This window comes from Petromyzon marinus, chromosome 19, assembly GCF_048934315.1.
Source record: "Petromyzon marinus isolate PM22_M1 ecotype Great Lakes invasive population chromosome 19, UKy_Petmar_22M1.pri1.0, whole genome shotgun sequence".
Taxonomy (NCBI): Eukaryota; Metazoa; Chordata; class Hyperoartia; order Petromyzontiformes; family Petromyzontidae; genus Petromyzon; species Petromyzon marinus.
This window is the reverse complement of record NC_133685.1, coordinates 11,659,350-11,683,099: the sequence shown is the minus strand read 5'-3', so window position 1 is coordinate 11,683,099 and position 23,750 is coordinate 11,659,350. Positions and strand designations below refer to the sequence as shown.

The window sequence follows — 23,750 nt, the reverse complement described above, 5'->3', positions numbered from 1 at the left end:
TGACCTTAGTAAATTTAAATAATCAAATAGTTAATAATGAAAATTAATACAAATTAGTGTTGTTTATATTAAAAGTTGCGCATTTTGATGTGACGTCAGATTTCTCCCCCCACCCCCCTCGTCACACATCGTCACAAATGTCTGACCGCCCCCCGCTCCCCTAGGTGCGTGACGTCATTTATGGACGACCTCTAAGTGTATGTAATTTATGTTAGCGTAATAAGTCAAGAAACATGTAAATATGATCATTGGTCAGTTCATCAAGGAAAGCCACATTAAGTCATCGGTGACTTATTCAGGAGGATCCTGCATTTGGGTTTTTATTATAAGATGTTTTCAGACAATTCTTGATGGGCGTTTATACAACATTCAATTACTGATGATCCTGTTTTATGCAAATGGGAAGAAACCGGAGCAAACCTACGCACCGGTACAGATATAAATATGGCAATTAGCCCACTTGCTGTACTGGTGGCTCACACATTGGTTTCCTTGGTTAACCCATCATTGGTGTGAGCCACCAGCTCTCGGCTCCACTGCTAGATTCTAGGCTTGCGGTGTGCACCACCGCCGCACGGCTCAGTCTGTTGTTCTCGCTTGCACAATCCCGGCTAGCTGACTCAAAAACGCAACATGTGCTTGTTTTAAAATAAATAATGTTATTGTACTCCCACACGAGCTTATTGATAAGGACACAATTTTAGCGTATGTAATACAGCACTTTTTTTTATATAATTTCAAATTCATAAGCTGTTGGAAGAAAAGGAGTGCACAAACGTGTAAATAACAGCTTCCTGGAGGGAGCATATCTTAAAATCCCACAGCAAAATTACTACCAACTTCCTTGCTGCAATTGGAAACACAAAGGCACACCACCACTCTTTGCCCTTACACTGAATTTAGCAGTTGAGAGAGTTCCTCAGGAATCCAAGTCAAGCAAGTGTGTCCGCACACCACGTCTTTCTAATACTTATCCACGTGAATTCTATGCAAATTATGCTATTGATTATTATACGGTATTTGAACGCACAAAAAGGCCTTGATGTGCGTGTTTTCTTTGCGTGTGCTGAGTAAATGTGTGCTCTTCGTATCGGATTGTAGCAACAAAGGCTTTTCGTTTCCATTGTTGACCGTGAAAAGAGGTTATTGCACTCTTTACAGAGATGCGACGCTGCGTTTGAGCAAAGGGCCCGAAAAGTTTGAAACGTGTTTCTGAAGTCTGTGGTTTCCTTGGTTAACCCATCAAATTTTAAGTGGCCGATGTGTCCTTCCACTATGCCCGTCTAGACATTTCCAACTTTCCCTAGAGATTTCCTAACTTAGGTTCAACCGAGATTCGAGCACCAACTAATGCCCCACGAACTTTCCCCCCTCCTGGACCCCACTTGCTGGACGCTTCTGGAACACCGTAATACCCGTCCATGCACCCACCCTATCGAGGCCATATAAGACGTTAGCCACTAACCACTGGTGCCACCCCCATTCACATTCACATCTACTTTTAGCAAACGGCGGAGTGAGCGAAGCTCACAAGAGCCAAGGACAACGTCGGTCATGTCGAACCCGGAGGGCAGCAGGTAACAAAACGCGCTTTGTACTAGTTAAATACTATACACACACACCCACAGCCCTGTTGGTGAGTCCACTGCTGAATGATGCTATCCTCACGTCGCGCGGTTCGTGGGTTGTTGTGAACAATACTGCTCGGGTTTGGGGAAGGCAGGGGAGGCATAGCGAGAATATGACACTACAACACCATGGGTTTTACTGTGTCGCCCTCTCCTAACAAGATACAGTATCCAACACGTGTTGTTTACGTGCTGGTAACAACCGAACCCTCTCCAGACCCAAACCGGATTGATCAAACGTGCCCCATTTGAGCGATTCAAGAGGTTGCTGGGTGGACCTGTGGGCAGGACTGAGTGCATCTGCACAAGATACATTTTTGTGAGGTTGCTTAATCTTGTAATCTTGTGTTTCTGAAATTCATACACGGTCTATACTGGGAAGTCCCGCTCCAGTGGGAAAATACAATTTGCAGATAGAAATACGACGTCATAACAACGCTTGAATAGAGCACGTGGAATGCGCCCGATCTCGTCAAATCTTGGAACCCAAGCAGGCATTTGTGCCTGGATAATGTTTGTTTTCATGCGTGACCACCATGGATATACGTTGGTATATTTTTTTACTCAGTGGTGGGCAGCATCATCCATTGTTGTACCGTACTTCTATGTACCCACGTCTATGTTCCCCGCCGTTGCTAACTTCCACATCCAGCAATGGATTGAGAAATGACATTCCACGAACATTACTCGTTCAACAGCAGATTATACGAAGAGACATCTACAATATTAAGAATGACATTTTAAACATTCTTGTTTATTGACTAATCCATGATTTAACTAGTTATCAGATTTAAATTGTTTCTGGTTCATCTTCTTTGGTTCGTTCGGTAAAGTCACGTAGAATAAGAATAAAATAATAAATTGATAAAATAAAATAACACAATAATATTCTCACGACGTTTCGGCCAGAGACTGTCTGGTAGGACAGCGCTGTCCTACCAGACAGTCTCGTCCCTTCACCTGATGAAGGCCGCTTGTGTTGTGGCCGAAACGTCGTGAGAATATTATTGTGTTATTTTATTTTATCAATTTATTTTTTTATTCTCATTCTACGTGACTTTACCGAAAGAACCAAAGAAGATGAATCATTGCAGTCACGAAAGCTTTAAATCGAAATTTGTTTCTGGTTATTTGTTAGGCTTTTCATCATTTCATCATGATTTCTAATTTCGGACTGATATTTAAGAGTGTACTTAACCAGCCTCAGACTTTGCAAATTCCCTTGTACCAACCATGTGCTCCGATGCTAAATTTAGATGGTGGTGGTGATGGTATGCACCATCTGTGACTTGCAAGCTGTTCATGGTGGGTGGGTGTCGGGGTGTGATAAACACGTGGGGAGTTGCAGCCAGTGTCGAGGCAAGTGGGTCATGCAGAGAGAAATTATAGTCCCTATGGAAATCATTTTATTGCAGCTGCTGTTCAACTATGGTTGAATCCTCTATTTACAGCCCTTTGTCAATCTACTGCTGGCTGGGGGACTACCCACCCCCGTGTGGCTCATTCGTGGGGGCGATTTGACCATACTTCACCACCTGGGCCAGTGTGGTTTGATAAAAGCAGGCAGTATTGACGTGAAAGTGTATAAATACAGAATAACTATTTAATTGCTGCGCTGCCCTTTAAAGGACACAACTATTTTATTTTATTTTGCCAGGTAAGGCTCACTGAGCTATATCGGTATTTTTGCTGCCCATCACATAGCCTGGCAAGCCCCATGACAACATCCAAACACTATCCAGGTTCAACCCTGTGTAGCTTCTGAAATTTGACTAGATCAGGCACGGATCATTTTAGTAGTAATTCAATTACCGTATTTTTAGTTGATGTATCCAATGTCAATGAACAGTGCCCCATTTAGAAGGGGTTGAATTGCAGTATTTTGTGGTCTATGTTTTTTTACTTGTGAATGAGAGGGTGCAATGTTGTGCACTGCTTGCGGGCAACTCCCCACTGTGTTGCTCCTGCATGCTTACGGGAAATGTTATAAGCATTTTCCCCCTAAATGTAAGCATGTACTATGGTGAGTGAGCGCACGGTGCTGTCAACTTGGCAAGCTGTCAGGAAGTACACTAAACATTTTGAACAGACACATATATTCATCAGTGGCGAGTGATATCTGAACTGGTTCCTGCAACCCACCACCAACCCCCATTGATCAGCGTGGTGAAGGTAGGGTCAAACAGCCCCCATGATTTACAGAGCTTGGGGAGGCCTTCATCCAGTATTGTACTGACAAAGGACTGTGCATTATTACGAATTTTCTTCATATACTGTACTAGCTTTCCGACTTGGATTCACCACGCCCGGCCGCCTTTGTCTCCCTAGTGGCGATGCTTACACACCGCACCAGGTAATCATTTGAGGCTGAGTCGACCTAGGGGAGGCCCGGGACCGGTTCAGATAATCGTCACTGGTGTTGGCGGTGAGCGGGAATCGAACCCGGGTCGGCGGGGTCGTAGCGCAGCGTAGCGCTAACCGCTACACTACAATGCGTTACGCTTCCACACACAGACACACACACAGACAGACAGACACACAGACAGACACACACACAGACACACAGACACAGACAGACACACACACAGACAGACACACACACACAGACAGCACGCTAACCGCTACACTACAATGCGTTACGCTTCCACACACACAGACACACAGACAGACAGACACACAGACAGACACACACACAGACACACAGACAGATACACACACAGACACACAGACAGCGCGCTAACCGCTACACTACAATGCGTTACGCTTCCACACACACAGACACACACACACAGACAGACACACACAGACACACACACAGACACACACACACAGACACACACAGACACACAGACAGATACACACACAGACAGCGCGCTAACCGCTACACTACAATGCATTACGCTTCCACATGCGAGGGTCACGTGACAGATATGACGTCACAGCTCACTTGCCGTCCAAAAAAAAATCATTATTGAGCTCCCCCCCAAAAAGTCTATCTTTATAATTTGTGCATGGTGTACAGTCTAGAAAGTACCCACATGGCAAATTTCAAGTTTGTTACATGTCGGGAAGTACACTAAACATTTTGAACAGACACACATTCACAACTTTGCCTTTTATATATATACACGTGGAGATATGCAGACGTGTGTTTGCTTGGTTAAATGAACCATGATTTCAACAGTTTGCATACATATTGTATTTCACCTTTGTATTTACCTCGACTCTTGTCTGTTCATCTGTGAGTAAAATATTATCTGGATACCAAACTTGTGTGTTTGCCGGTTCACCTGCCATATTTGGTTCACATATGGGCTTACCTGTGCACTCCCTGGCACGGCTACCTGCTGATTATATGTACACCTGCATATGAATATGGCATTCAGTGAAGACTTTCAGATGATACTTGGGCTTGTGCGTAAAACAAATGGAGGTGGTGATGGCTTAATAAGTATGGATGAAGATGATGATGGCTCTGTGAGAATGGATAATGATGATAATGGTTGATAATGACCTAGTGTAAGTATGGATAATGATGTTAATGATGGAATGGTGAGTGTGGATGTTGATGGCTCTTGAAGATAATTATTACGTTCATTTAAGTGTGAATGATGATGTTCTTGATAGCGCTCTACATGTACATGATTATTATGAAAATGATCCACGTGATTATCCGAACCTCCAATTAGCACGGCTGGCTATGTACGGTGCGAAATAAGTTCCAAATAGTACATGCAATATACGATAATGGCTTTTTTTATTATCAGACCGGCACTGACAACGTGGTATGACCGTAAAGAGTTTGTTATGGTCGACTTCAACGTGGGAGAGAGTCGCGATGTGAACGTGGAGTTCCAGGATTACAAGATCATATTCAGGTACGAGCCACCACACAGAACCGACTCTGGCAGCAACGTTATCACCACCATGACCATCAGAAGCCATTTTCATAGTCCACTGAAGGATGGACGCTAACAAGTGTTTGCCCTTTGCCAGTTTCAGAGTTTGCAGTTTACCATGTATTTTTTCACAATGAGTTCTAATTATGTAACTAGGCCCCATCAGGTATTATTACATTTTGCCTTTGGCTGTTCACGCGTCACCTTAACGGTTAACACGAAGGCATATTAACATTTTATATATCATTCTAGATTTAGTTGAATCGTATCACCAACTACAGTTGCATTTGCAAATGTGCTTCGCGAACGCTAATTATGAATGCTTTATAAAAATGAAATTGAGGATGATGATAAGGGGGGTAGTGTTATTTTAATTAAATTTCCACTTGAATGAGTGTATTATGAATTCATTAAATAACTTCACTGCTATCATTTTTTTATCAGCTGCGTGGCTGGTGATGACAACATACGCTACTACAATGAGATCGACCTTTATGAGAAGCTCATACACTTGGTGAGACACGCATGTGCTCACGAATACGGTAACAAATGCATGTGTGCACACGTGCACACATTAATAGCTCTTGTGCAAATGCACATGCGCGTGAATACTCATGCATGTCCGAGTATATTTTTTTGACGAACAGAAAATATTTTCGATCCTCTATCACCACCCCCTCTTTTCCACGCAGGACTGTCGTTTCAAGGTCTTTGATCGCCACATTCACTGCACGCTGAGGAAGGCCAAAGGGGCGATTGATTGGATACGTCTCACCAAAGACAAAGAAAAGGTACATTTCAATACAAAACCGACATATTGGCCCTTTGAAATGACATATATAGTCGCGTTCGAGACGTCATTTTGATAAGTTATTCTTCTTTGACAAGAGCCCGGTAAAAGGCACGAACCGTAATAATGGAGCGGAGGGGGGGGTACAGAAATTCTGCAGACCGAAGTCTGAACTCGATGCTCCTGGGTTCTTCGAAGGGGGAAGGTTTCGCTCAATGTTGACTGTTAAGAAAATTAAATTGTGCTTGGGCAGCACGCATCGCTGGAGGCGACGGTGGTAGGGAGGGTGAGATCATCAACTACGTGGCAGCCGAAGGAGGCAGTGTGCCCGAGAGGACCTCCACCTTGGAGATGCGAATGGTGAAATGGACTCGTGCACAGATGCTGAGTGGATTGTAGTATAGCAGGCCTGTGAAGGATGTTAGCGATTTTTGTGGAGGCCTCCATCCAGCAGTGGATTGATCAAGGCTGCTGCTGATGATGATTATGGTGGCGTGCTGTCTCGGTGATTACCGACTCATCGTAGAGAAGCATTGATCTAGGGGTGGAATTCATTTGGATGAATCGCTGGTGTCCGGGAGGCTCAGAAGTCAGGCAGCTCAGCTGGAAGCTCTGAGAACCTTAAGATTTAACTCGTGTGATGATGAACATGAGTTATCGGGTGTGGTGAACAGATGGTGTAAGCATGTTCACAAATGACCACACAGAAAGAAAAAAAATTCCAATCTAAAATGCAGTCATTCTAGATTTGAAGTTTTCGTGACTGCAAGGATCCATACTCTTTGGTTCTTTCGGTAAAGTCACGTAGGTGAAAAAATGAAGATTAAAAAATCAAAATAAATCACGACGTTTCAGAAGCAACACAAGCTTCCGTCATCAGGTGGGACAACCACAGCAAAATTACTACAGTAAAAATTACTACAGTCATTTTTGTTCTTGCTGTGAATGTCCCACCTGATGACGGAAGCTTGTGTTGCTTCCGAAACGTCGTGAATTATTTTTTATCTTTTCACCAACGTGACTTTACCGAAAGAACCAAAGACTAAAATTCAGTGTTTTTACTTCATTGGCAACATTTCAGCTTTCTGAACTACAAATAAAATATTGGTTTGACCATCATAAAACGAACATTTATGTGATGAAGACACGTGGAAAAGTGAGCACCTCGTGTGTGGATGAAAACGTTCATGGAAAGAGATCTCAGAAGTAGTGTGATAATTCCTTTTACGGGCCATTCTTTTACACACGAGCCGATGTACGACTTCAGTGTGAGTTCTTAATGGTTACGTAGTCTCGTGGCATGATGACAGTCGCATACTTTGAATACACTTGGGAGAAAGACAAAAGTAATGGAAACACCTTTCGATTATAATGATGACGATTAGGGCTCAATTACAGTTGGAGCTGTCTGGAGCTGAACTCCAGAAAATTTCCATCCCCCGGATCCCAGGGGGATGGTTGGCTTAAAACAATATTCCTTTATAATTTGTATCCTGATTTTGATGATAATTAAGTATTTTAGCCACTTAGCATTATACCACTCACTATAACCACTTGCCACAACCCAATCACCATTTCTAACACAGGGGGGGGGGGGTTGGGTAAGATCGGGGAAATATAAATGCGGAGTCAAACCCGCCACCACCCAACACAGCCAACTTGTACGGTTTGTCACGTAAACAAAACATGCCAATTAGTTATTAGTTCAACACATCGGTGTGTTGGAGAGCAAATCCACAGCATTTACAATTCAAGTACGACGTTTCGCCGGTAATTACAACTTGCAACCAGCCACACCAGGCGACAGCCAGAATTGTGGATAAATCCTCCTGTTTCGGTTTAAATTAGAGACCCGATTAACCCCGATCGCCATATATTCTATCTCGAGTCTGCTTCGACATCATTTGCTTGCATCTTTGAATTTAGCCCCCCTGGCTGAGCACCGACTTCGACAACTGGCGGGACTGGCGGGAAGAGAATGACGAGGGGATGGCGCGCTACGTCGACTTCCAGAAGGTGAACGAGCAGGCCGGGGAGCGTGGAGATCAGAATCAGAATCTTTACTTATCCTGGAGGGAAACCGATGTCCAGTAAAGATAAGCCAGGGCTCACTGGGGACCATAGGGGAACACAGAGGTTTCGTCTCTACATAAAGGAGACCATCTAAAAATATATTATTGACTCTAGATTATCTGTGGGGGGATTATCCAGCTTGCAGCTTGCTGGATAACCGTCTTTGTGATTTGTACATATACGTTTTACGTGCACTCTGGTTTCATTGTTAGCTGCTTCTCACTCTACTCAGATGAGTGCCCTTGTGTCGATTGCTTTAAGAAACAAATAAAACAGGTGACGCGTGATATATTTTCACCCCCATTCTATGTTGGTATGCAACGAATATGTCTTTGTAACCCTAATTTGCATTTTTGTTGTCGCACTATTTCTGTTTTTGCTTTATTCGGGCCGCCCCTCCCCAATCCAATTACTGTGGATAATGAAGAGTTAACTGTAGAATTATATAATCTTCATTACGGTGGGGCACACTATTAACCATCTTTAGTAAAGTGTCAGCTATGTTTGTAAGTTATTTTGACTTAGCCACGATGAATGCACAAGTCACTAATTGCTTTTTCAACATCACAATGGAGGAAATGGAGCATCGTTCTCTGTATCTGCTATGACAACTCATGAAATAGATTTTCAGTTCATATTAAATCTACCAACGTTTTCTGAGAGGCTCAACCAGGACACATGGTGGCTTGGCAGCCCCTCCCACCATCAGCCCTGCCCACTCTTAAATAGCCACCCCCACTGAACCACTAGCTCTGCCCAGAGAGAGTGTCCTCACTCTCTGATGTCAGCCCAGCCTACTGGTCATAGGCACCACCTCTGAAATCTCACCTACTGCTCAGGTAGCTCCACCCTTTCGTGGGTTGAGTGCAAGGCTCAAACATTGAAACTCGGACCATTTCACACATCTTTCAAATACTTTGGAAAAACGGGACAACCTTTCTGAAAACAGAGGGACTGTCCAGGCCAAACCAGCACATGTAGTAAGTAGCTTTAGTTTCCGTGGCCTCTCAAAGCGCACACACGACAGCTGATCATTGCATGCTAGTCCCAGCTAGAATTATTTTCCCGATTGTCTTTAATGTTGCTTGGCATAAGATACTCTTGGAAAAATGTTTCCAGCAGCATTTGTTTAAGGAGGTGCATTCTGGACCAGTTTTGACATTCCGTTTCATTAGCGGTCTTTAAATAAAGCCTTCTGAGTTGCCTATAGAGCAGTCACGTATTGGCGATGATGATTCACGCTACTCTGTACAATTAGTTTGTGATGTTATTTGTGACTCTTCTCTGATTGTTTTTTGTACTGACAGACGCTCAAAGAGATAACAAACAAAAACAGGGTAGTTCCGACAATGGATGATTTGGACGTGAGTACCGTATTTTATTGTGAAATTTGTGAAGTGCCATCATTCTGTCATCCAGCCAGGCCAACCTGCAACTCAGCACAAATTCCAGTTTGACTCATTTTACTTCCTCTGACGTACCATGTAACCTTTGATTGGACAACTGTTAACACTCATCAGTTTGTATTGAGGCTGAACTGCATTCTAGCAACCTGAATGATAATGTTTCTGATTTAATTTGCATCTGTGATTTTATAAATCCTGTTGTATAATGTATTATTTCAATTTCAGGATACTGTGCATAGAATAATGAAGTTTAATACAATTATTAATATTTTTCAGGATGATGATGAAGATGTATTATCGACACAGGCTTCAGATGAGTTCCCTGGTATGTATATAATGCATGGTGTGAATTACTTTTCACGAATTACTCAGAATATGCCTGGTCTTGTCAGATCTCAGAAGATAACAGACCTGGGCCTGGGCAGTGCTTTGGTCAGTGAGAACCATAAATAAACATCGTATCATGTGGGGCAGCAGGGCTACATGGTGGGTAGCAGAGGGAAGTGCAGCACAATCCACTGTTGTACCATATTTTCTATGTTCCAGCGTCTGTGCTACCTGCCATCACCAATCCGCACTAATCAGCATGGTGGGGTATGGTCAAATAAGCCCCCATGGACCTGCTGCGCACTGTGAGGTTGTCATCCTCATCAGCAGTGGCTTGACAAAAATAACTGCATGTGAAACCATTTCTAACCACTGCACCATTGATCTCCGCCCAGGAAATTGACAGCTATCTAAAAATGTAAGCTTCACAATGGATGTGTACCCCACTTAAGAGCAAAGTTTAGTGTCCATCACACCCTTGAAAATTCTGTGTAAACACAGATTCAAAGCTTAGATTATGTAACAACATAGTATCATATACTGTCGTGTACGAGTGCTGTACATTATATGTAGTCATCTCTCCAGTCAGCAGCAGGGGTGCTGCCGTGTTTGTTTGTGGAGAGCGATCTGGACTTGCAATTCAAATGTCACCGGCTCTCGTTCTGCTGACGCAGCAGTTGAAACAATGGTGCAAGTTTATTCATTCCTTTTGTCCCTGTTCACCTAGCAGTGTAAATGGGGACACCACAATTAGTTGATCGGCAGCATGCGGTGGGGTAATAAAGTATGCATGCCCCTACCACTTCCAATGTGTCTGGCCAGTGTGGAAGAGCAGACCAATCACCCACTGGAGGAGCTCCCTGGAGTTCCCTTCTACCAGGCGTGGTGTAAGCAAGCAATTGCAGGGCTGCACCTTTGGCTTTTTTTTTTACAAACCCGCAGTATAACCCAGGGCACATTCCTGTAATTTTATTGGCAGATTTCCTCTGGTGGTGTAAGATGTGGGCACGCCTGTCTCTTAACACCAACTCCGTGTCGGGGTGTAAGAACTGGTCAGACTCCCCTGGAAAACAGGTGGTAGAGTCGTGCTTCATCTTCAGTGGCAAAATGCATTAGAGTTTGTGCTAACATTAATTCGATGTCACAGAGTGTTCATTGGCGAGAGATGGCAATTACCTCCTGGTAACAGGGCCCATATTGAGAGCATTTAAATTGCCTGGCTGCTGTGATATTGCACCCTACTCCGCATAGCTCTGTGACCAGCCCGTTTAAAGAATGTGTGGTTCATACTGTTGTGTATTATTACACTTCAAAGCTATCGCCAAAGCTATCACCTGATCACATCAGACCTCGGAAGCTAGGCAGGGTTGAGCCTGTATGGTGCTTGGATGGGTGATGGCCATGCACAGTCAGGTTTCTCATAGGGCTGTGGGGGCTATGTTGTCGACTGTTCAGGAACATACATTGTTGTACCGTCCTTCTATGCGTCCACGTTTATACTCCCCACATTAATCAACCCGCATCAACCTGCACTGACTATCATGGTGAAGTATGGCCAAATAATCCCCACGATCTGCACGGCGCGGGGATACTTTAATCCAGCAGTCAAACGGCAATATACTGCAAATTGCACATACAAATGCAAAGCATCCCATGTCATGCCGGAACTATGAAGGTATGAAAAACTGATATTTCTCGAATAAATCCACATGACCTCATTAACCACACCCTTTCCTGGCCTTAGCCAAAAGGCTGGCTACTACTTTGGCTAATTCATATTCCATTGTGTTGACACAGACGATTGTGATCTCACCCTTCACGTGTAGACCCACCTCGTGACTCCCTCCCCCTTCCCTTGCCTGCTGTGTGCGGGGCCCCTCTGACACGAGCTTGTCGGATTGAGCAATAATGTGCGTCAGTGAGTTGTTAAGTGTAACTCCTTAGGCTCTGGTGCGCCATTTCGACAAAAATACAGTGCAGGACAAACGCATTCCGGTAAAAATAGGCTCGCGGCCGACCTGGGGTCTTGTCTACGCACGTCTTTCAAAGAGTTGCTGGTTCAGTTGCGTTTATAACGGTTGGGTCCACGCCCTGAAATATTTGGCAGCTTACTCGCATTGCAATTTGAGCCGAAGGGCAATGGAACTTGAAAGTGATTTTATCATGGGTGGCCTGTATGGGCCGAGAGGGCTAAGACCACGTGGCTCAACTGCTACCGTGAAGATCCTGGGTTTCAGTCCAGTGTTTAGCCACCCGTTATTAAAACGGGTTCTCAAGCGTAGCGAGATGCACACATTGTTTTCTTCATATAAAATGTTGGTGGTTTCTCACATCAATATGTCATTTATCAGCTGACGAAAATATGTTGAGCTTGATTCCTATGTGGTGGACATGCGAGTAAGCGTTGATAAGAGGCAATTTAAGAGATCTTGGAAGTATTTCTGTGAAGACATTTTCCAGAGACCATGCCCGAACATGTGATTGTCCACTCTCTGCTTTCTGTGAGAGCTCCAAATGGAAATATGTAATTGTTTCATGACGTGACGCCGCTAGCACCATTCGAAAGTAATTCAGAGCAAAAAAATGGTTATATCAGTGTTAAAATTTCTAGCTTTGGATGCAAATGTGATCTTTTAGGTGGGTAGTGGCAGCGGCACGTGGCCTATAATCCAGCACTATGGAGGTGATGGTTGATAGATCACACAAATGTGAAACTCCCTTGATGTGGGTGTCAAGGAGCCTTACCCTGGCTTGCCAAGAGAAGCTGGAACAGCAAATGGACTAGTCTACATGTGTATCCATCTGTTTCGGGATAGAATGTTGCCCCCTCGCTTGCATGGATTTCCTTCGGGTGCTCCAGTTTCCTCCCACTTGTAGGAACACTCGATAGGTGTTCGTTGAAAAAATTAATAACAACAAAAACAAACCCCTTTTTAGGATCCTCATGAAAAAGAGTCCTTTGACTCGGTGTGACTTTCCTTGGATAAATAAGTAATTATAATATTTTGTATCAACATCTGTAACTCGATCAATGCAATGTACAACTATCAAAATGCCTTAACAATTCATAAAATTCAAAGTAACTTTTGTATATAGAGCAGGACATATTAATTCACGTTCATTTGAGGGGGGACAAAGTAAATTCGGTTTGGTATTCATGGTGGTGCTTGGATGATACAATAACAAACTGTCACCTGAATATTTGTTTCCAAGAATCTCCGTTATACTCGTATTAAAAATAATCTATGCCTCGAGTTTCCTGTTGTGCGTGGCTGCGGGCCGTTGCCGAAGCTAGCTGGGTTACTGGCCAAATGTGATTTTTTTTTGAGTAACTAATAATCATTTAATTGAAGATCAAAAGACAGATAATGGAGACCCCCCCATAAAGATTGTAGTAACATACAGTAGATTAACACGGTTCATCTATAATTGCTCTAATTTTGCAACTGTCTTCCTATTAATGTAATTCTTGGACCAGAATATTTTATATCATAGACAATAGAAACATTCTCACAGTTCATTAAATTTCCATTTTATTATTTAAAGAAGCAGATTACCTTTAGTGCTCCGAGTATACAATTGTGAGAAGAATATGAAAATTACAGTTCTTTTATTTTTCTATTCACATTTAAATATTAAAAAATGCCCTAATGTGAACACAGATGAAGTACACATTAACTATCACGTAATTTCCCCAGCTCCTTTAGGCCGCATTTTCATGTTTATAAAAAAATATTTTTCAAATACAGACGAAGTGTTTGTACAATGCACATATCTGATAATTGGTAAAACTGGAAAATCTGGACCTCTGGTGACGCCGTGAGGACTGCCCGAACGTGACCACATTTTCCCTGTAACCACAACACAGTGTTTAATGGTGTGTCGTTTAAGTGTGTCGTTTAATAGTGTGTCGTATGTTCTCAGTAACAATTACATTGCTTTTTTTCCAAATGAGCAAATGGCCAGTACGGTAGAGCGACAAGGTGTCTCAATAGCATTACAAGCATGGACATAATTATGACCCTTTCAAGGTGAAAACAAAGCGCACAATATTGAGGTATTTTGTTATTTTGACTGGGTTTTAAAGTTGTCTGTATTCTGCTCTGTTCATTACAGATCTTCCAAAGTTGGAGTGAGACTGGGATGAAAAGAAATCTGAAATCGAGGACTTGAGGTGTTTGGGGGAGTCAGAAGTTGGTTGTGGGGATTAGGCTAGAGGAAGTGGAATGAGAACAATGAATTTTGTCCACGATTCTACCTGTGTGCTCAACGCTGAACAGCTTTGTGTGAAGTCAAAATGTCTCTCAGTGACAACTGGAAAGTATATATCTCTGTGTTTTAGGTCCTGCTACAAATAACGGTTGAATATGTTAACATCTGATATGTAAATAGAGTACGTTAATAAATTTATACGTAAAAATGCATACCAGAAGTGTTTTTTTTTATGTACTACAATAAGTGTTGTGGTATGAATACGTGTTTTTAAATACTATTAGATATGTGTACACCACATATGCAAACGTGAAGGGAGTACTTGCCTTCTGTTGTGTGGAGCAATATTTTTCTTACTGTGATTAATTTAAAGTCCCGCTGTAATTAAATACACCTTCGGTTTACATGAATCGTCATATACATTCTTCAGTCCTTCTCAGTGCCCATTTTATTTGCATGTCTGCTTGCGGGAATACCATCTATTATACACGTCATATGAGCATACCTGTACAGAATAACCCTGTAGCAGTGACGTGCGGTGAGATCAATGGCTGGGGAGTCACTGGCTAGTGTCAGAGCCAGATTCACACACTGAGGGGGGCGTGTCCTCACTGAGGGGGGCGTGTTAGACACGTCCTCCTTAGTAAGACAGATGTGATAGCTGCCTCCCCTGGTTCTTTTTCATTGCAGTTTCATGACGAGACCAGCGAGCCTAAATGTCTTTATACACATACGTGAAATAAGTTACCTGGAGTATGGAAGGTGAGGGCATGAAATGAAGGGGTCTACAAACATTACATTGGTGACATACTGAGATAGTAACAGGCACGCGCGTATTGCCCGCGTTCCATCCAGTTACTGAGGGGTTGCTCAATCAGAGGGGAGGCTGAGCTCATCGCTGCCTCACCTCTCGTCTTTTCCTGTATTTGCAGCGGAGCTCCGTAAATTTGGCGATTTTGACTATAAAAATGATTGGAATCGTACAGAAATTACATTTATAACAGATCAGTGGAAAAATCTTAATATTTATTTTATTCGATATATTTTTTTACTTTTTGTAACAGCTATTTTCATTGGAGTATGACAGGTGAGGCTCTGCCTCCCCTGCCTCCCCTGACCGCATGTCCCTGCCCTGTAGTAACTGTACCGCATATGGTGATATCCTTATGTATGTATTTATATATGGAGAACTTATTTCGCACTGTAATGATAATTGAGTACATTTGGTATTTGTGCTATTCTAATTGGGCAGGGCTATCACAAATGAGCTGTGTTTCAAAGACACATAATCTCCATGTAGAGAGCGATGTTGCTATGTGCAATTCAAATTGAGTAATTTTCAGGTATAACCAGGGCAGCCTGATGGATTCGAAATGAGAACCTCTGCAACAAGTGCCACAACTCGGCCATGTCACCGTTTTCATATACCAATGCATTTCTATATCCGTTCATTTCCTTTATCTATACTGTATAGCCATGCAGCCACACGGTGCAATCAAATATTGTGTATAGCACTGTTTAAATATATCGTATTATATACACACAAACATGTACATATGCAATTGTAGTGTCGTAGGTCCATACTCTTTGGTTCTTTCGGTAAAGTCACGTAGGTGTAAAATAAATTAAGTCACGACGTTTCGGGCGCAAACACAAGCGTCCATCATCAGGTGGGAAAACCACAGCAAGAAACAACTGCTGCTGTGGTTTTCCCACCTGATGATGGACGCTTGTGTTGCGCCAAAAACGTCGTGATTTAATTTATTTTATACCTACGTGACTTTACCGAAAGAACCAAATAGTATGGATCCCTGCGGTCACGAAAACTTCAAATCAAGATTGTCGTAGGTCTCTTCTTCCTTCTGCTCGAGGCTTGTGCGGGGGTGGCGTGCGTCGCACACACACTCAGTCGGAGACGAGGTGGTCGCAGGAGGCACCATCCTCTACTTTTATTGTTGTTGTTCACGCCACCAACTCCGGCCCCCTCTCTCTCTCATGACCACGCTGCCGCACGAACCGGCCCAGACACGACCCTGCCCATGTTGCACCGACGGCGTCGACCGGGACAGCCAACCACTGTCCGGCCGCGCAATGCCCGGGTGAAGGCGGTAAGCAACAAAGGCGGTTGAAGACAACAGCGACGACGAGACGAGTCCACTCCCATGACCGGCAGCCCGGAGCTCTCGCTCTCCACTGCTTTTATTCCCCTCGGCGCGGCTTGGCTCCGCCCTAGCCGTGCCTCCCTTCTGGAACCCACCAGAGGGTTCCAGGGGTTTCCACACGAGGTCTACCGTGACCCTTGCCCCAGTTCCTCCGCCCTGCCGGCACACACGGCGTGTGCGCTAAGTGCCCAGTTGCAGCTGCTGTACAACAGCGCTATGTCACTACACAATTATGCTCGGTATATGTACATGTATAAAAGTGACACTGGTGGGTTCATCACTTGCATGGATCTTTTCAGGGCCATAAAAAAAACATTTCGTAATAGACAAAGATCAACTGCGCACAGGCTGAGAGCCAGTTCTCAACGCCCTGGTGAAACTCAAGTATCTCAGGGATGTCACTGAGTGGGTTCAGGGCTGTATCTAAGCAGCCTGGTAAACGGCAAACACCAATTTAGTTTGATTAAACATCTGACAGGTTGATTCATCAGGAATTAATTAATTATTTGGAAATTATGGACGAGAACAATAAATGTGGGTGCCCATCAAGCGTTAGGACCGAGTTATTTTATTTTTGCCTTTAGTCTTGGACATGCTAGCCGCATAAATGCAAAGGTAGGCCCCATAGTGTTTACGATTTGCAGGCAATGTGGTTCTATGCGAGACAGCAAGAGTCCTGTGGGAAGAGTGGACTGATAACCTGAAGGGAAATGGCTTGAAAGTAAATGGAATGTAGACAAAATACACGGTGGCAAAGTTCCGTCTCGCGGAACGTGAAGTGTTTACATGTGATTGTAATCAGCTGCAGAATGCAAATGTTTTAACTAGGATCAGTTATACAGGGCCGATGGTGAAATGGATAAGGAGATCAGGACAAAAACAAAAGCGTGGATGAAGTCGAGGAGTTCGTGGTGTGATGCGTGACAGGTGCCAGTCTGGCTTAAGGGGGCGACATCTCCAAAGCAGAGATAAAAAACGGTTATAAACTACAGAGAATCGTGATGGTGTATGAGGAATATGGAAGAGCAAACATTGAACTTTGCGGAGAAGATAATGCTGAGGATGGATGGCGGATGTATGAAGATGAAGGTGTGAAAGTGGCACCACTGCAGATACATTTATAGCGAGGAGGCACACATTGGAAAGGGAGTACTGTACAAAGCACGGTGTTAAAACAGAGGAGAGCAAGAGAAAATCCAGAAGGAAGGTAACATTGCTCGTGCAAACAGAGCTAGGGTGGCGCTGTATTCAACAGGTGTTGATGAACATTACTGATTGTGTGCTATGAGTATGGCCTTCTTGTGGTACATGATGTTTAGTATAGCCTGCATATTTGTTAAATGGAACTTATTTGTTATTTGTGTCCGTGTTGCAGCTTAATTTGTATTATGCTCTGCGTACGCACCCTTGCGAAATTATGACAATCGTGATACGTGGGCTTTCGCGACCAATGTTATGATTCGTAATTATTCACGTGAAAACGTTATTGATTGGTGGAAGACGGTGTGTGACACACATCTTACTTAAACATTTATTTTTTATAAAGATTATGGTTCATGTGGAGCATGTGTGTGTGTGATGTGTACGCTGCCCAAATGAGAGAGATTGATTTTCGTTGTTGGAGGGACACAATTGGAAACCCATCAGAGTATGTTTTCCTAGGGCTATACCATGATCAAAATAATCAAATCAATAAAACTATTCAACTTTGTATTTTATTTTTCCAGGTAAAACCCATTTAGCTACATAGCTCTTTATCAGAAGCGACCTGGCCACAAATAATACCTCAACGAAGTGGCTTATCACGTGGAAATTTGTAGCAGCCCAATACTCTAAACGCGTGATGTTGATTCTAAATGTGAAGAGAAAACCGGAGGACCCGGAGAAAAAAAATACAGGTGACCATGCACGGGGAGAACATGCAAACTACAAATATCACAGTCAGGGTCGGGATCGAACCCGCGATCTCATGTATACTAAGCAAGGTATCGATTTAAAGCTTTCGTGACTGCAGGGATGCATTTTCTTGGTTCTTTCGGTAAAGTCACGTAGAAGGAAAATAATAAAATAATAAAAAGAAAAGATCATAAAATAAAATTCTCACGACGTTTCGGCCACAACACGAGCAGCCGTCCTCAGGTGAAGAAACACCGCTCCGACAGCTCTGTTTCTTCACCTGAGGACGGCTGCTTGTGTTGTGGCCGAAACGTCGTGAGAATGTTATTTTATGATCTTTTCTTTGTATTATTTTATTATTTTCCTTCTACGTGACTTTACCGAAAGAACCAAGAAGACTAAGCAAGGTAGTTAACATCCCACCACCATGGCGAGTGAGTGCATAGGAAGACAGCTTATAATCCATGTATATTGCCTGCTTTGAACTTAGACCTGAAACATTGAACACTGATAAATAATAATGGACAGAGAACGCGTGCGCCACAAGACTTCACCAATCTGCACTGACCAGTGTGGGGAAGTATGGTCAAACAACACCCATGACTCGAATGAAACGGGGAGACCTTCATACACCAGTGAATTGACAAAGGTTAGTGTTGTAAATTAAACAGAAATAAAAAAATATATATCCCACATACCCGTATCTCTCAAGTGCATGGCCGCTTAATCTTGGCATTTCCAACGTTTGTAATTATAGAATCAAATCGTTGTCTTTGAAGACCCAAGTGTAGTAAGCAGTGCACGTCACCAAAATGTGAGTGGTCTCGCTGAGCAATAGGTTGAGGAAGAAGAGGTTGGTGATTCAATGAGTGGTCTCGCTGAGCAATAGGTTGAGGAAGGAGTTGGTGATTCAAGGTTTATGACCTGTACCCTTAAAGTGCTTCAACAGCAAAACAAAAACAAAAAATCCCAAACGTCAATGTGGATGATACACACTGGCACAACAGAAATGCTTTTTTGTGTTTAGTTTGTTGTCCTTCCCCTCCACACCTACAATTAGCACGGTTGGCTACGTACGGTGCGAAAGAAGTTCAACATACATACAACACGCGAAACCAACATACAGTACTTACACATCATACTTCCTGCATCGTGGGCTGTTGTGAGCAGCGTATGTACGTACTGCGTATGAGCCCGGCGGCTGGACTTGTCCAGACCAAGCCACCTTTTACATTTTCTCCCACTGCACAACAACGACGCTCATTCATTTATACAGGTGAAAGAGATGGATAGTGTGTGTTGTATATTTACGTGTGTAAAAAAAAAAGTATTCATCAATTTATGCTGGTCAAAAAGTTTTGAGAATAGTTTTCTATTGCAGTCCTTTATCAATATACACGTGCATGGGTGCCTTCACAGGCCATGTTAGTCAATGTAAGTTGGTAAGTCAAGTATATCATGTATATATATGTTGAACTTCCTTTGCACCGTACGCAGCTAACCGTGCTAATCGGAGGTGCGATTAGGTTGTGTATGCCAAACTTCTTATGATTTATTAACCTCATGCCACACCGATCTGCCCATTGCGCATGCACTGGCTGACAGACTGCAACCAAAGGCATTAAAGCCTTTATCCTCAGCCCAGACAGGTACACAACCCTACATTTATGGCCATTGCCGCACAGCATGAAAATCCATGTCATATGCCTGCATGAAAATGAAACATCACTTTGAAGAAGCAATACTGGATTGAATTAAATAAGGTGAATCTGTCCTGTTTGCACTTTCACGTAGCTCAAACGTGAATCAAATGAATGTATTTAGGGTGACATGGGAAAATTATTCTTCACTACAAGCCGGGACACATCAGCCTACCATCTCATCAGCGAAACATTTCAGCTGCAGCAAGGAGATTTAAGTCAGCAGTCTTAATGTCTTACCATCACAATAGGCTAATAGTAATTGTGTGTCATCAGTTAGCCAATTATACTGCAACTTTTAATAGAAATGTATGCAGGCTTTCAAATCACAATACGATGACCTACATTGTAGTGTCACATTTGGGCCTAGAAGAGAATATATGTTGCTAGAGGAAAGAACCAAAGGAGAAATAAGATTATTTAAAAATAATAATAGAGCAAATCAATTGTGAAATTAAGATTAACTTCACAGATGCACAGGAGGTGACATCATCAACATGGGAGGCGTTCGTCAGCAATAGAGACTGCAGCAGACAGCAGGAGCGATGATCACCAAAGTTATGACGTAATGGAGCATTTTGCTTTGTCAACAATAGAATCTAACGAATCCCATGCTTCACCACACCCACATTTTGCTGTGATGTCATATTCGTTCATATCACAGTTTAATCTGGCCGAGCTTTGTCCTACATGTGCACAGGAATGTGGCTTAATTTATGGATTTTTTTTTAACAAGGACCGGGAGTGTTGTATGGAAATTGCGAGAGCTAATTTCATCAATTGTGATTCACAGCAGCGATTAAATTCAATACGGGATTTGTTTCCTTATGTTTACCATATAAATTGTGTCGTCTTTAATTTATTCTTCCCATTCATACAGTTTTGTCCACTTTGTAAAACTAAATGTAATATTGGAATATGATATTTCCATATTGAAAAACAATGAATCGTAGACGTGTGACTTGAACTATATGTAGTGTCGTTGGTCTCGTCTGCCTTCTCGCTCGAGGCTTGTGTGTGTGTGTGTGCGGGTGGCGTGCGTCGCACACACACTCAGTCGGAGACAAGGTAGTCACAGGAGGCACCGTCCTTCCCTTTTATTGTTGTTGTTCACACCACCAACTCCTGCCCCGCCTCTCTCACGACCACGCACGACCCGGCCTAGACACGACCCTGCCCACGTTGCACCGACGGCGTCGACCGAGACAGCCAACCACTGTCCGGCCGCGCAATGCCCGGACGAAGGCGGTAAGCGACAAAGGCAGTTGAAGATAACAGCGACGACGAGACGAGTCCACTCCCAGAACCGGCAGCCCGGAGCTCTCGCTATCCGCTGCTTTTATTCCCCATCGGCGCGGCTTGGCTCCGCCCTAGCCGCGCCTCCCTCCTGGAACCCTCTAGAGGGTTCCAGGAGCTTCCACACGAAGTCTATCATGAACCTTGCCCCAGTTCCTCCGCCCTGCCGGCACACACACACCGTGTATATGCTCAATGGCGTGTGCGCTCAGTGCACACCTGCAGTTGCAGCTGCTGTACAACAGTCAGTGCGATGTCACGACATGTGTATTGCGAGCTTTCAGAATCGATGTTAACTGAATCAATGCAAAGGCTTTTTTGTCTTGATTGTGCTGCATCACTCTCAAATGTGTGTGTTGAGCTCCCTGAATCTGCCAGCATTTGGAGCGAATCATCAGACATGCCGAATAAGATGCGGTATCATCTGAAAGCACATCTGAGAGCTAATCAATGCATACCTTGAAATGATATGGGAGAAAAGTCAAACAGCAAATGCAGATTAGACAATAATAATAATAGGTGAGGTCAGGGCACGACCTTTTTCCGAACAGGTATGTATACAGAAAATTATATACCAGCAACGTTTTACCAATGACACATCACGGGAAGGGCAGTAAAAACACGCAAATAATGCATGGGGGGAAATAACCGGAAAGAGAAGACAGGAAAATTAATGGGAAATAAGAGGAAATGGGATGGATAAGGAGTGCAAAAACGGGATCAATGGTTCAGGAAAGACGAGGATAGGGAGGAAGTGACAGGCAGGAAGGAGAGGAGGGGGAGAAGGAAAGAACAGGCCAATACTGCAGGGATGAGAGAGACGGAAGGAGCAAGTAGGTGTGATCAGCATGGAGCAGTGCCTGTTTTCACAGAGGGTGGGGAGAGGGGAGGAATTCAGAGTGGGGGTGGTCACGAAGAAGTTACGTGATTTCCAGGAGACTTGAGCTGATTTAGATATATATGTACCTGATTCATGTGTTTTGGTGAATGTCAGCTTCGTCTAATTTTGGTGAAAATAAGCCAATACGAACAATGGGACAAATTGCTATGCCAGTTTGTTTCAGCGATTGAATGAAGATGTGAATATGTCTATGTATAACGAATTATTGAAAACCTTGTGTGGTGCTGTTCAAACAATGGACTCATGTGCTCCAGCTACTTGGTCCGCAGTTAACTTTTCTGCTAAAATTAGTGCCGTTTATTCATGGAAATACAGTAGAAGTTTTAGGACCAATGGAATATAATCGCTCCTTCAAAATTGCGGAGCACTAAAGACCACAGCAGTGCAGTACTATATAAATGTTTTTTTAATGGTATTTTATCAAGAAGGTATTTTCAACGTAGTGAATGCAGATGAGAACTATTTATTTTGTGATTCCTGTACCAATGCATTGCATAACTGTGAAAGGCATTTTTCTCCATATGCATGCTACCAGGATCTTCACTCTTTAAAAAAAAATACCGTGCACATGTATGCCATATTCCAATCAATACTTTTTAATGTAAAATAATACAGAAAAGCGAGTCTCAGTTTCCGTGTGAATTCAGTTCTCTCGTAGAAAATCATCATAAAGTATTGCAGTAGGAGTTATTATTTCGTGAATGCCACAGATAAAGACTTAGTTATTGTGTAACATTGCTGACGCATTTGCATTACACGTAAGCATACTTAGAAAATGTGAAGAATGATTGGGTGGCAATGCGGCGCAGTGGTAACACCGTGCTCCAACCCTGACTCGGAAGTCTTTATGAGTGGAGTGTGGACGTTCTCTCCCCGTTATGAATGGGTTTCCTCCCGTAGCTAAAATATACAATGCGATTGCTCTTGGCCAAACATCCCAATATCGCAGAACCCTCCTGTAGCTTTCCTGGGGAAATAAATAAGTAAATATGATTATAACTTTCATGACCGACAGATGCGGTGTGAGAGGCTTTCATAGTAGGTCGTGATGAGGCACAACCGGTTTATTACTGGTGAAAGTTTCAAACTGCACCAAGATTTTATTGTTTCCCTTCAACGTGACTTTACCGAAAGAGCTAAGAATATGCACCAAGATTTGTCTTTTTTTTTAAACCAAATACAAAATTGCGTAATTTGCATGGTATTTGCTTCATACACAACTTACTGGTCATATTGTTTTTACAACTTTTCAATACAAATAGTGGTGTTGTATCAGCTGCTGCTTGAATGAAACCACATTTTTTTACTCTTTACTGCAGTTTGTGAACGGTTTATGTCATAGGCCTGGATCACCAAAGCACCCGAAATGTGCCCAATTTCTTCAGGTCTCGGAAAGCTAAGACGGTTTAAGCTTGGATAGTGATTTAACGAATTATTCGGTTATGCTGGTGCGTTGGCAG

At 43.1% G+C, this 23,750-nt stretch overlaps 1 protein-coding gene across 1 annotated transcript; it reads left to right on the top strand.

Moving 5' to 3' along the window:
* The first annotated feature begins 1,420 nt into the window (after nt 1–1,420).
* LOC116943728 (prostaglandin E synthase 3-like) lies at nt 1,421–14,547 on the top strand. The gene is made up of 8 exons (XM_032956843.2): nt 1,421–1,577; nt 5,396–5,506; nt 5,972–6,041; nt 6,220–6,318; nt 8,244–8,333; nt 9,698–9,754; nt 10,073–10,121; nt 14,240–14,547. The coding sequence occupies exons 1-8, from the start codon at nt 1,555–1,557 to the stop codon at nt 14,257–14,259; spliced, it is 519 nt and encodes a 172-aa protein (XP_032812734.1). The 5' UTR covers nt 1,421–1,554; the 3' UTR covers nt 14,260–14,547.
* Nucleotides 14,548–23,750: the final 9,203 nt, after the last annotated feature.